This window comes from Gopherus evgoodei, chromosome 1 (genome assembly GCF_007399415.2).
Source record: "Gopherus evgoodei ecotype Sinaloan lineage chromosome 1, rGopEvg1_v1.p, whole genome shotgun sequence".
NCBI classification, from domain to species: domain Eukaryota; kingdom Metazoa; phylum Chordata; order Testudines; family Testudinidae; genus Gopherus; species Gopherus evgoodei.
The window spans coordinates 325,445,426-325,459,694 of record NC_044322.1 but is presented as its reverse complement, the minus strand read 5'-3'; the positions used below and the strand labels follow the sequence as shown (position 1 = coordinate 325,459,694).

The 14,269-nt window shown below is 42.6% G+C and overlaps 1 protein-coding gene across 9 annotated transcripts in view; it reads left to right on the top strand.

The window, feature by feature from the left end:
* POT1 (protection of telomeres 1) overlaps positions 1-14,269 on the top strand; it is a 159,405-nt gene that overhangs the window by 88,468 nt on the left and 56,668 nt on the right. For all 9 annotated transcript variants that reach the window (XM_030549168.1, XM_030549170.1, XM_030549169.1 and 6 more), the window contains one exon: positions 2,425-2,555. In XM_030549168.1, the coding sequence (XP_030405028.1) occupies positions 2,425-2,555 (131 nt within the window). The remainder of the gene's footprint in view (positions 1-2,424; positions 2,556-14,269) is intronic.

Genomic DNA, 14,269 nt, shown 5'->3' with positions numbered 1-14,269 from the left:
AGGGTCAGAAGGGACCAATGTGATCATCTAGTCCGACCTCCTGCACAAAGCAGGCCACAGAACCCTACCCATCCACTTCTATAACAAACCCCTAACCTATGTCTGAGTTATTGAAGTCTTCATAAGTTCAACTTTAATGATAAAGAGATTAGGTGAATTTAAAAATACTATTTCTTTTGTTTTCTACAGTGCAAATATTTGTAAGCAAAATAAATATACAGTGAGCATTGTACACCGTGTATTGTGTTGTGTTTGAAATGAATATATTTGAAAATGTAGAAAACATCCACACATTTAAATAAATGATATTCTGTTATTGTTCAACAGTGTGATTAATTGCGATTAAATAATCTAGACAACTTTCTGATGGCTTATGCAGTGTTTCTTAACTTCTGAGTAGGGGCTCCAAGGGGATTATATAAATCTTCACATCTTAAGTGCTGCAGCCATTTCTCATTGAGCTCAGGAGTCTAGGTATGGTTGCCACCAGTACACAAAAGAAAACTGAGTGGGTGGAGTTAACCCTTCCCCTTTAGCATGGTTTCTGAGTGGAGACCATACCAAAGGTGCTGAGATGTAGGCAAAAGGGGAAAGATTTCTGTGTCCAGCCTGTAAATCTGAACTTTTTACTCCTCAAGGTAGCACTTACCAATATAACAACATTTTACATTGTATATGAAAGTGAGACTTTGCAAAAGCAAAAACTTGAGTAAAAATTAGATTGGCTTTCTGCATCTCAGGCAATTCAGAACTGCTGATTTGTACCTTTTGCTTTGGTCATAACTATACTACAGACTCCACAGGCATAGCTGTGTCAGTCAGGGATGTGATGAGATGTAATTTGTGATCAACATAGCTGTGCTCACAAAAGCCCCTAGTGTAGACACAGTTATATCAGGAAAACTGTGCTTTGACCGCCATAGCTTGTCTCACGCTATTGCAGGGAAAGGGATGTGTAATAAATTACACCAGTAAAAGCATAGTTTTACAGGCATAAGCTGTATACAGCTAAGACTGCTTTGCTATTACAATATACTGTTACATTTATATCAATAAAGCACTCCAAGTGTAGACATGACCTTACTTTGCACAATACATGGCAGCACAAATTAACCAAAAAACTCTTGGTGCCTTCAAGTCTGAAGCATAAAATGTTTCAGTGCACTTCTCCAGCAAACATTTTCAGCCCCACTGTAAATGGCACACTCTATAAATGGCAACTAAAGTTTTCAAAGTAACTAATGAAAGGAGGGCTGGGGTGAAAAAAATCACTAATGGGCAAGTAGGCCCACTTTTATGTACTGGTGTGTAGAAATACAATTTTAAAATGTAAAAATTCAATTTCTTCACTCCTAAGAATGCTATTTTTGTACGTTCTGGCCCTGTGCACCTAGGGATAGCAACCTTCACATTCAAACCAATGTTCACTTCCCCCTTTCCAGGAGTCAGTGCTTCAAAAATTTGAAGCATTGTGTATTGCTAGTTCATGCATTGCATATAATCATATGCTTTTCTTAAGGATCTTGCTGTACGATATTAAAGCCATTTTCAAAACCAAGTTTTGCATATATAAATGCCTGGCTAAGTCATATATCAACATAGAAATAGACTGTAAGGCAATTTCTCTGCTTATTACCTATTTAAAAATTACTCATGTCCTAGTGGTATTTTCAAAAGCAACCAAGCAAGTTAGGCATCTAACTCCTTAAATCAAGACAACAATTTCACCATTACTTCCTTACAGATTTCTCACTTGAAGATGTCCAACTGAGCACATACTTTTACATTTCTGTTTAGGGAAGTCTGTAACATACATAATACACTGTTACTGTTCTAGTAAGGCAGAATAAAGGTCATATAATCTTTGGAGTTTGACCTTGTGGCTTGTTGTGGAATTGCATTGCCATTTCCTGGGTCTCTGACACCTGCCTCCCAAAATTATATAAAACAACAACTTGAAAGGCAGTAAACTTTCAAATTACTGATACGTGCCTGCAACCTTCTTTCTTGTATCTGCATGTGGGGTGGTAATTAATGTTTTAATTTACTCTTAAACCTTCTACAGCTCTTTATCTCTTAAAGTACAGTGGAAACACTATCATTCTCACAGCTCTGTGAGATTAATAGCTATTTTCCCCATTTTACAGATGAGGAAACCAAGACTTGTGAAGATTAATATTCCCCAAACCCTGTAGTGGGCCCATGGCAGGACAAAGAATAGAACATGGGAACTTCTGACTCAGAGCTCTTTGCGCAAGCTACCATATTGGTTTTCAGCTGTTCTGACAGTTTACGTAGTATATGATGGGACAAATTTTCTTATTTATGTTAGCATTACTCCCTTGATTTGTGTGTTAATCCAAATATAAATATATGAATACTAAAATGTTAGTCCTATTATACATTATTTTTTATATTTTACAGATTATTGTTCAGTTGTAACAATTGTGGACCAATCAAATGTGAAATTAACATGCACACTTTTTAATGGAAATCTAGATGCCCTTCCAAAAATCTACAAAATTGGAGATATTGTTCGATTTCATAGAATAAAGGTACGTTGTTTTTTATACTATTGTTTTTTTGAGGGGAGAGGCATCGGCAATGTGGGGATAACTTCATTCATATTGTGAAAGCCCGATGTGGGATAAAGAAGTTCACTAGTTTATGAACCAAGTGTAAATTGTTGTTATAGTTTTTTAAATCAATAATATAATAATAATTAATAAAAACTACCAATAGGGTTCCTATCTTAAGAAAGTAAGAAGTAATCCTGGGAATTCCAGAACAATGAACTTTATTTGAGCACTAGGTAAAGTAAATGAATAAAATCACTAAAGATAGCTATAGAATTCATATGTGAACAGAATGTTAGGAATAAGCCACCATGGATTGTGTAAATGAAAATCATGCCTCCTCAAACTATTAGAATTATTTGAGCTAGTTACCTTGAACATCACCCCAACTCTGGGGCATGTTAGATCAATCTGGAGGCTGCTCTGAAGTTAATTAGCTAGCCATAAAATGGCAGCAATAGAAACCTGCTAGCTGTTTTTATTTACTGGCACATGTGCACTGTAAAAACATTCTTAAATACTGTTCTCAGTTTGGGTCTACCAAAGACTTAGTGAGTATCATGCACCACCTTGGGGTAAAATTCAGCAGACTGAGACCCACGTTACATCAATAGTTTTGTCTGTAGCTCTGAGCCAAAAATAAAGACACAAAATGTAGAAACTTGTTGAAAAATGGCGGTTTTGGGGCATTTACATCTCCACAATCTCTGACTTAAATGACCCCAAACTGAGTCACTAAGCCAATTCTTCACCCTTCTAAAGCACACCACATTTCAAAGAAATCTTAATAAGCATGCCAAATTAAGAGGCCTTGGAAGGTCGTCCTTTATACCAAAGTCATGACATAACCTTTTAATTATAGTGGTGCACCACTATAACAATTAAAACAGGTGTTGGCAAGGTCCTGTGAGTCAGAGCTAATAATGTAATGGGAAAAAAAGAGTTTAATTGGGATTAGTCTACATACAGAATCACTTGATTTGCTTAATGTTTCAGGAAATGAAAATTGCAAGCATCTTGATAACAGGATTGAAAGATTATGTTTCGCATAATTATATTTCTGTTAATACATCTTGTAATTTTGTGACTTAAGCTAATGCTTAATGAATTACTACAGATATACTTGTGCCTTCTACTGCACCAGTTACTACAGATATACTTGTGCCTTTTACTATGCGGGGGGAACACCGTGGAGGGAAGGAAGTTTAGCTTTCTCCCTAACAGTCAGGGCCGGCTCTGGCTTTTTTGCCACCCTAAGCAAAAAAAACCAAAACCAAACAAACCTGCGGGCTGACTGGAGTGACAAAGTGGAGGACACAAACTTGTGAGCTGGCCGGAGTGACGAAGGGTGGGGTGAGGGACACACAAACCTGCAGGCCGGACGGAGCGGCGAGGAAGGGGGCGACACAAACTTGCGGGCCGGCCGGAGCAGCGAGCGTGGGGGGGCACAAATCTGCAGGCCGGCCGGAGCGGCGAGGGGGGGGGGAACCCCTACCGGGCTTGCTACAGACCTGGCACCGCTCCCAGCAGGGCAGTCCCCTCCTCTGCGCAGCTGCTCCCTATCGGTGGCCGGAGTAGCGAAGGAGGGGGGGAAAACTGTGGAAATGCCGCCCCTTGGAATCTGCCGCCCCAAGCACCAGCTTGCTCAGCTGGTGCCTGGAGCCGGCCCTGCTAACCGTGGAAGCACACGGTCTCAAAACGTTGTGTTAGATCAACACCCTATATATTGTACCCCCCTTTTTATCTTATGTTACGCACACTAAACTATGTTAAAGAATGTTGAGGTTACAAAGTCCACCACTCAAAACGTTAGGAAATACCAGCATTAAGATTGCCCACGTAACCTTAATTTGGCCTTCTTGTGAGTATGTATTATGACACAGTCTTCAATTACACAATCACATGATATTTCAGGATGCAATCCAGACAAGTGAGAGGCTGTGTCACCCCTGTCCTGCAACGTAGGATGCCTAACAATGCTTCGCTCTTGTAGCTCCCACCGGGACTGCTCAGAAACAGCCAAAGGGCATACAGATAACACCTTGAGTGATTGTGTATAGCTGCAGCTTGCTAGCAAAGCTCCAGTCACATTCTGGCTTCTACCAGCCTGGGTTACCACATGCAGGGTGACCCCAACACACTCCCAGTGCTGAATTTTCCCCCACATCTGTGTTTAGCACTGTCCAACCCTCTCCTGGACAGTCCAATATATTAGGTCCATTGCCCCTCTTTTATTGGCCCACAAAAATATTGCAGTGTGTTAATGTGAACTGTTAAATGAAGTTTTCCATGCATTTTATTTCTCTTATTGAATCTTCGTAGTTTTTATTCTGATGCTGAAGAAGTCCATGCTATTCATGTTGTCTGGGCAGTTGTCATGGATAATAGAGTGGGAACCCACAGCTACACTTCTTATATTTAGGTGTATTTTTCAGACCTTCATAGAAGTTCATTTTATATTGCTCCCATGCATGCCAGCCTTACTAATGTCTTGCTGTTCTTTTTGCCACTGTGTCAGTACTGGAACTATAGCTGATTGGAATATTTTAAACTAAAAAACTTTTATCAAAGCTGAAACATGTCACTGAGATATATCAATTTCAACAACATTTTTGCCCAGTGGAGAGTGAGATTCCCTGTAACCATGGCACTAATCTGGGATATGGGAGACCCAGGTTCATGTCCCTGTTCTGCCTGATTGAGAACAGAGTTTTTCATCTAAGATCACTGGGAATCAGAGAAAGCAGGAACTTGAACCTGGGCCTCTCACATTGCAGGCTTCTGCCATAGCCACCAGGATAGGCACAAACACTCTCTCACATGGACCCTTTCTTTCTCTCTTCCTGGATGAAAAAGCTCAGGGTTTGATCTGAAAATAGACATTTTGATACAAATCCATTTTTGCAAAAACAAATTTTGATACCTCACAAGTTGCTCTAAATCAGAATTATTGTCCTCCAGTCAGCTGGAATTGTCCTATAATGTACCTAGAATGAAGGTATAAGACAAGTAAATAGTTCTGCATCTGTTTGCCATTTGTCCTATAATGAAAAGACAATTTTGAACTATATCTGAATGCAAATTGTTTTTAACCAGTACATAACTTTCATTCAAGTATTTAAACCTAAATAATTTACCATTCACGCTTTTTGAACAAATAAGTTTTTTTGGTGTTAATTAACTACTAACATGTCCTTGCTTAGTTTTGCTGAAACTAAGGTTTGTTCCCTAATCCAAGTCAAATGGGCTTCATGCAGGCACAGAGAACTAACCACACAAAAACGTCTTTGAGGACTGGGGCTTCAATTAGACATAATAACTATGGGAAACAAAACAAAAGATACTGAGGAGAGTAGATGGGAATATCAGCAAATTGTGGTTTCTCAGCAACGGCTAGTGCATTCCTTGATGTGGTATAGAGGCTGTTTTTTATTTTAATTTTTTTAAACAAATAGATGTCTTAGTTGGCTAATAAGCTATGCTTTGAAGAGCTGAAAAATATTTATTTAATTTAGGCACATAGGCGTTCAGGAGCAGGGGAGGAGTGAGGACTCAGTATGCAGGCTCCCCCTCCCTCACCTGCCTCCTGCCCCTGGCAATCAGCTGGTTTGCGGTGTTCAGGAGGCGGGGGGGGGGGAGCCTGCACTCCGTGTCCTTGCTCTTTCCCTCTCCCTCCCCTCCCTCTCTCCCTCCTGAATGCCACAAACCAGCTGCCATAAACCAGCTGATTGCCATGGGGTGGAGGGAAGGAGCAAGGATGCGGCATGCAGAGTAAAGGGGAAGGAGGTGGGGGAGGAGAAGAAGTGGGTTAAGGGTGGGGGTTTGGTGGAAAGGATAGAGTGGGGGGGTGAGGGTTGAGCCTCCCGCCACTGGTGCTTGCACAGTAGGGGAAGCTGCTGCTGCGCAACATGTTTCTCCTATCCTACGGCACTTTCAGCCTCCTTGCCTGCCTCATTGTCTTCAGTGCCAGTGGGCTGTGCCTGCTTGGGGTAAGGAGTGGGCACCTCCCATTGCTCCATACTGAGCAATGATGGTTGTAGTATTAAATTGTTTCTTTAAAATTGTTTAAAACTTATACCTGTATTAACTTGCTTGTTTAAAATGTATATAGTGCCTTTTGTCTGGCAAAAAAAATTTCCCTGGAACCTAACCCCCACATTTACGTTAATTCTTATGGGGAAATTGAATTTGCTTAACGTCGTTTCGCTTAAAGTCACATTTTTCAGGAACATAACTACAATGTTAAGTGAGGAGTTACTGTATTTCAGTACAAAGGATATGAAATGGAAAAAAAAGTCATTCTTTTTTTAAGGTTTACATTTTAATAATCTATCAGTCATCACTGTCTTCAGGAAAAGTGACAGACATCTTGCAATACACTGAATTTTGACCAGTTTTTCTCATGTTCCTCATGTAAGCAGTTCCTTTGATTTCAACAGGGCTTACATGACAAGTGGAGCATCATTTGTCATTACTATGATGATATCTGTACTTGATTGTTGGTCCAATTCGCTATTAGTTTGATAGGTCTATAAAAGTTATAGTTTTGCACTATTGCAGAATACCTTTCACAGAAATGTGTACTCGCTCTTATTACAATTTTTTTAAATTGATGGATAGTCTTGTAATAATATGTGCATATGTGTGGTTTATGAAATATTACTTGATCTGAAGGAATATCTGTAAAATAATTCAGTTGGTTCTATCTGATATCCCAGAATATTTTAAAATGTTGACACTTTTTAAACACACACACACACAGCATTTTGCCATCTGTTGTTCACATCTTCAGTATTTCTCCTGCTCCTGAATTCCATCCTAAATTTTAAGCTAAGAATCCAATACAAGTTAAGAAGATTTTTCTTCTGAATTAGTCTCAGCATTAGATCTGAAGCAAAGATGCCAGCATGTTTAGAAATTTGGTTCCATACCTTAAGGTGAAGAGTCAACAGGAGTACTTACTAATAGAAGAGTAATGTATTTTATTTCAGCTAGTGATATTGCTTGAAAGGTTACATGCAGTATCTGAATTGTATTGAAGGTAGCTATATAACTGTAATGAGTAGGTGGTTCTTCACCACCACAACATTCAATCAGGCAAATAAATTAAAGCATAATTCATCCACAATAGCTTTTTTATCCTTGATTTTAAAACGAAAGAAAAGATGTTGTGCTTTTTGAAATTGTAGCACAAGAAAATGCAGTATTGGCTTAAACACATTTCTAGCTATTTAGGATTAGCATGAGACCTTCATGGAGGAGGCTGATTACCCCAGATCCATCTACTGCATGTTTCCTTAACGTTCCTCTAAAGGTTATGGAGAGCTGGCTACTCTCTGAGACAGAATAGTGGACAAGACAGAGCACAGGTTTGATCAAGTATGACAGTTCTCCATGTGACCCTAACCTAACTTGGTGGTGGGACCATCTCAAAAGTTAAGAGTAGTTTAGTGTCAATGCTTTTTTCATCCTTGATCCTCTACTGAGACTGCCAATAAAGATGCCAACAATCATGATAACACTGTTTGTGACTTTTTGTGTGTTTGGTGTGGACCAGGGCTGGCTCCAGGTTTTTTGCCGCCCGAAGCAAAAAAAAAAAAGGGGGGGGGGCGGCTGGAGTGCCGCCCCTTGAAAAATATCGCCCCAAGCACATGCTTGGGATGCTGGTGCCTTGAGCCAGCCCTGGTGTAGACATCTGTCCACTAGAATCTGGACTGAGGCCACCACATTTATAGCACATAGCCTCCTTCATGGTTAAGTGCCATAGTGGTGTAATGCATTTGCCTTAGAGGCAAATCCTATTTAGTGTTTGTACACTTTTTAAACAAATACACGCTATCACAAGCTTGAAACTATCCACCCAGATCAGCTATTTCTGCGCATTGGCAGAAATTCATGGAAAAGCTTGCTCAGCATAGCATCCAAATTGTATCTTTTTAAATGTGTTCTATTTCAGAAGCTGGTGAACATTCTCTTCAAATCATTCCTTAGAATGAGGGTGTCTACAGCAGCTTTTAGTAATTTATTTTTGTTAGTATTCTGTTTAAATATATGCACAAAGATTTAATTAACATTGGGGACACAGAAAGAGAATATAATCAGGATACCATATTATCGAAACCAGTTTAAATTGTGGATTAGTACATTTAAAGGAATGTGACAAAACATTTACAAAATATAAGGTAATGTTCCAGAAGACATCATTTTGGGAAGGAAAATGTTTTCATAAAAGCAGCTGTTACAGGCATCCCCCAATCTTCTATGTCGGGAATAATCTGAGAATCTGATTGAGCTGATCAAGGTTCAATCGCCTGGCAAATTTAGAATAGTAAAAGTTAACTAAGTTGCATTTAATAATAATTTTACTGTTTTGCCAATGCCTTATAGCAACATACAGTATATTCTTTGCCTGGTTTCAGTTTAAGAAGGAATTTATCAGAGAAGACTCTATCCGCAGTGAAATATTGTTTAAGAAACAAACAAACCCTTTGCTTGAAATTACCAGACATTCTTTTGTGAAATATGTAAATTATGATCAAGCCTTTGAACTTGTGGCATCCAGGTTTGAAAAGGCTGTCTTCAATTCCTAATGCAGCTGGAAATCAATTTTCAGATTTAGTTTAGATTCTTCTTGCTGTAGCAGTTATAGATGAGCTTTATGTTGTCTTTGTGAGGTATTTTGGTGATCTATGACAGCAGTAGTTTTGTAATAGTCTCTTACATTGCTCTTGCCTTTATAATTTAACAATCAGTTTTGATGGAAAATTACCTCAGAGATGTTATTATCCAGTCTAATATTCAGTTTATTATCACACTTTCCCTTCTGTTGAACTAGGTAGATAATGTTTTTTTGAATCCAGATATATTTGGCTTTTTACGTGAAGCATTGGAGATTAGCAGCTGTTGTGCAAATATATTCCCGGTGAAATCCTGTCCTATTGAAGTCAGCTGGAATTTGCCTTTGACTTCAGTGGGGTCAGGATTTCACATTCAATTCTTCAGGTTTAAAATTTCTTGTCCAGAAACTCCCTTAAACCATAAGTGAAGGTAGTTGCTTAGTCACTGCAGGCAAGGTCCATACCATCTGTTTCATTGTATTTTTTCCCCCTATTAGATGTTTTGCTATAGTGATAATTATTTATTCCAGAGAGTCTCTCTTTTGCCATCAGCCAAGATTCCAGGAATAATAAAAAGCATTTCTTGTAAGAAAAGGTTGTCATCTTTTACTAAATTCACAGGTTAGCTTTATCTACATTTAATTAAATTTAAAATTAGTTTAAGTGCTAATTACGTAGCTCTTTTATAGTTTATAATTGCTTACCGTGGTTTGAGAACTACTCACTGTGCTTTAACAAGCCACTCTGGCCAGGGCTTTTCAGCACCTCCATAGCCATCCAGACACGCATCAGTGTCGTCCCACGCGGACAGCTCTTATGCTCAGGACCGCGATTCTGATGTTCCCACCAGAGTCTTCCAAGAGACCCAGGACCAGCACCAAGGACCCCATCAGTTGTCTTTCTGGACACCTTGGGCATACCACCAGGCCCAAGGCGTACCAGTAGTTCCGTCCCACTCTGTCTCATCAGAGGACCGGTTGGCTGTCCCCCTCTGACTGCTGTGGAGGAAGCCTCAGTTCACCCACCGGATTCCCAGGTTCCTCTGGAGCAGAAGATCGCCCAGGAGCAACAGGCCACCCAGGACCCGCTCGTCGCCAGCATCTCCTCTTCCTCTTCTCCAGATGAAGCGGTAGCAGGAACATCCTCCTCGGGCTCTCCTCCAATCGACCTGAGAGCCCATCAGGACCTCCTAAGGAGGGTAGCACTCAATATGAACCTCCAGGTGGAGGAGGTCCCAGAGGTAGAGGACCCGGTAGTGGACATTCTATCGGCGGATGCCCCCACTAGAGTGGCCCTACTGTTTATTCAGACCATCCAGGCCAATGCCGATATTATATGGCAGTCCCCAGCCTCTATCCCTCCTGCGGCAAGGGGAGTCAAGTATAAATATATGGTGCCTTCTAAAGGGTACGAGTATTTGTATGTCCATCCTCCTCCCTGCTCACTAGTCGTCCAGTCCGTTAATGAGAGGGAACGCCACGGACAGCAGGCGCCAGCCTCGAAATCAAAGGAGGTTAGGCGAATGGACCTTCTTCGCCGCAAGGTGTACTAGGCAGGGCCCCTACAGCTGCGGGTGGCAAATCAACAAGCCTTGCTTAGCTGCTATAATTATAACACTTGGTTGGCTGTGGGTAAGTTTACGGAGCTTCTCCTTCAAGACTCCCGCCAAGAGTTCGCTGCCCTCTTGGAGAAAGGGAAAAAGGTGGCCAGAACTTCCCTCCAGGCCTCGTTGAATGCAGCAGACTCAGCAGCCAGGACTCTGGCCTCAGGTGTTGCCATGAGGCGCATCTCATGGCTTTAGGTTTCAAACCTCCCACCGGAGCTGCAGTATACCATTCAGGACTTACCATTTGATGGTAAAGGCCTCTTCTCGGAAAAGACTGACCCAGGCTGCAAAGCCTGAAGGACAACAGGGTCATAATGTGCTCTCTCAGCATGCATACGCCGGTGACCCAACGCAGGCCTTTCCATCCCCAGCCTCACCACCCATACTCTGTGCCTAGACAAAGACAGGACTTCGGCAGGCAGCGCGGCCGAGGTGGTCGCAGATGACCGTCAGGACCCCAACGGAGCCAAAATCAAGGTCCCTCGAAACCATCACCGGGACCAAAGATGAACTTTTGAAGGGGCACCCTAGCAGGTAGACACGATAGTCACCATTCCCTCGAGCACCCTAAGCTCCCTAGAGTGGTGGCTAACTCCCTCCCTGGTGTGTACAGGGATGCCGTTCCATCCGCCTCAGCCCTCAATGTCCCTGACGACGGACATGTCATCTCTCGGCTGGGGTGCTCACCTCGGTCACCTTCGTACTCAAGGCCTTTGGTCTTCTCAGGAGCTGACATTACACATAAATGTCCGAGAACTGAGAGCAGTCCGCCTGGCATGCCAGGCGTTCCAGCAACAGTTGCAAGGCCGTTGTGTCTCAGTGTTTACAGACAACACAACAGCCATGTACTACATAAACAGGGAGGGACACGGTCCTCCCCCCTTTGTCAAGAGGCCATCCAACTCTGGGACTTTTGCATAGCCCATTCGATAGATCTGGTAGCTTCCTTTCTCCCAAGCGTTCGGAACACCCTGGCGGATCGACTCAGCAGGTCTTTCCTGTCTCACGAGTGGTTGATCTACCCGGATGTTATGCATTCTGTTTTCCAGAAGTGGGGATTTCCCCACATAGACCTGTTTCGCTTCCCGCGTGAACAGGAAATACCAGATGTTCTGCTCCTTCCAAGGTCCCTCCCCGGGATCAATCTCAGATGCTTTCCTAATGCCGTAGAAGAGCCAGCTCCTTTATGCCTTCTCACCATTCCCGCTGGTTCACACGGTCCTGCTGAAACTCTGCAGGGACAGAGCGCGCATCATCATGATCACTCCAGCGTGGCCCAGGCAGCACTGGTACACCATGTTGCTTGACCTATCGATAGCCAACCCAATTACCCTGCCACTCCACCCAGACCTCATAACTCAGGACTGTGGCAGGCTTCGCCACCCTGACCTGCTGGCTCTTCACCTCACGGCGTGGCTGCTGTATGGCTAAACCAGTCAAAGTTACGTTGCTCTGAATCAGTACAACAAGTTCTCCTGGGTAGCAAGAAGCCTTCCACCCAGTCAACGTACCTGGCCGAGTGGAAGCGTTTCTCCTGCTGGTGCGAAATGCTTAATCTTACTCCCACTGAGGTCTCAATCCCCTCTATTTTGGACTACCTCTGGTCTCTCAAACAGCAGGGCCTAGCAGTATCATCACTGAGGGTACATTTGGCAGCCATCTCTACCTTCCACCCAGGCGAAGGTGGTCGTTCCATGTTCTCACACCCTCTGGTTTTGAGGTTCCTCAAGGGCTTGGAGTGCTTATACCCCCAAGTACGCCGCCCAGCCTAGACCTGGGACCTCAACCTGGTTTTAACCAGACTTTTATGTCTCCCCCATTCGAGCCATGAGCAACCTGCTCGCTGCTATACCCGTCTTGGAAGACAGCTTTCCTCGTAGCCATTATATCGGCCAGACGAGTCTGCGAGCTTAGGGCTCTTACGGTGGATCTGCCGTACACTGTGTTCCACAAAGACAAGATGCAGTTGCGACCACACCCGGCTTTTCTCCCTAAGGTGATTTCGGCCTTTCATGTTAACCAGGACATCTTTCTCCCGGTCTTCTTCCCGAAGCCACACTCAACGCGACAGGAGCAACAGTTGCACTCCCTGGACGTCCCTAGAGCGCTCACATTTTATATTGAGCGGACAAAACCATTTCGTAAAACGCACCAGCTCTTTCTCGCGATAGCAAACTGAATGAAAGGCCTACCGTTTTCCTCTCAGAGGATCTCATCTTGGGCGACGGTGTGCATCCGCACTTGTTATGATTTGGCTCATTTTCCCCAAGCCACATCACCGTGCATTTTACCAGGGCTCAGGCTTCATCTGCTGCCTTCCTGGCTCGTGTACCTATCCAGGAGATATGTCGTGCAGCCTTTGCTTCCCATTATGCTCTGGTTTAACAGTCAAGAGATGATGCAGCCTTTGGCTCAGCAGTTTTTCATTCTGCCACATCTCACTCTGACCCCACCGCCTAGGTAAGGCTTGGGAATCACCTAACTAGAATGGATATGAGCAAGCACTCAAAGAAGAAAAGACGGTTACTCACCTTTGTAACTGTTGTTCTTCAAGATATGTTGCTCATATCCATTCCAAACCCGCCCTCCTTCCCCACTGTCGGAGTAGCCGGCAAGAAGGAACTGAAGAGCGGTTGGGTCGACGGGGTATATATCTGGCGCCATGGTGGCGCCACTCCAGGGGGCGCCCAGCCGACCCACCGAGTGTTGCTAGGGTAAAAAATCTTCCGATGAATGTGCACGCGGTGCGCACACACCTAACTGGAATGGATATGAGCAACACATCTCGAAGAACAACAGTTACAAAGGTGAGTAACTGTCTTTTACTCATAGAGACTGTAGGAGCGTGGCACACACAAACAGAACCCATAGAAAGGAGCATGAAATCAAGACTATAATTGGCGAAAATAGTCTAAATTGAAGGGATAGATGAGAGCTCAAAGGATTCCACATGAGCCAGTATAGTTTCTTACATAGAAAGTTGAATTTCATAAACTTCTCTCTCATAGGTCTAGTGGTAAGTTTTCAGTCTGTAAGTTGCCGAGATACTATGGCAATGGGTACTTGATAAATTATTGAACAAATAAATGGGAAATAAACGCAAAACATCTGTGAGGGAGACTCATTTGAAATGCCACATAAAATATTTGATGATATAGCTGAAATCTTTTTGGTCATAGATAAATGAATAAAACTGGAGAAAAAGGCTTTCTTTTTCCCTCAGTGCTGCATAGTTTTGTGCAAGTATAGAATATATTGCCAATGTCTGCAGCAGAGCTAAAGGCTGTTCATTCATCATGGGTTCATGCTATTTATAACAGAAGCTTACTTTTTTTACATTGAGGTGGGAGTTAGGAGACAGAGTTGATTCAGTTCAAAAGAATTATGAAAAATGTATACTTTCCAGATTTATCTCTTTTGTTCTTCTGGTTTTTTTTTTTGTTTTGGGTTGATTTTAGCTAAAGGTCAAC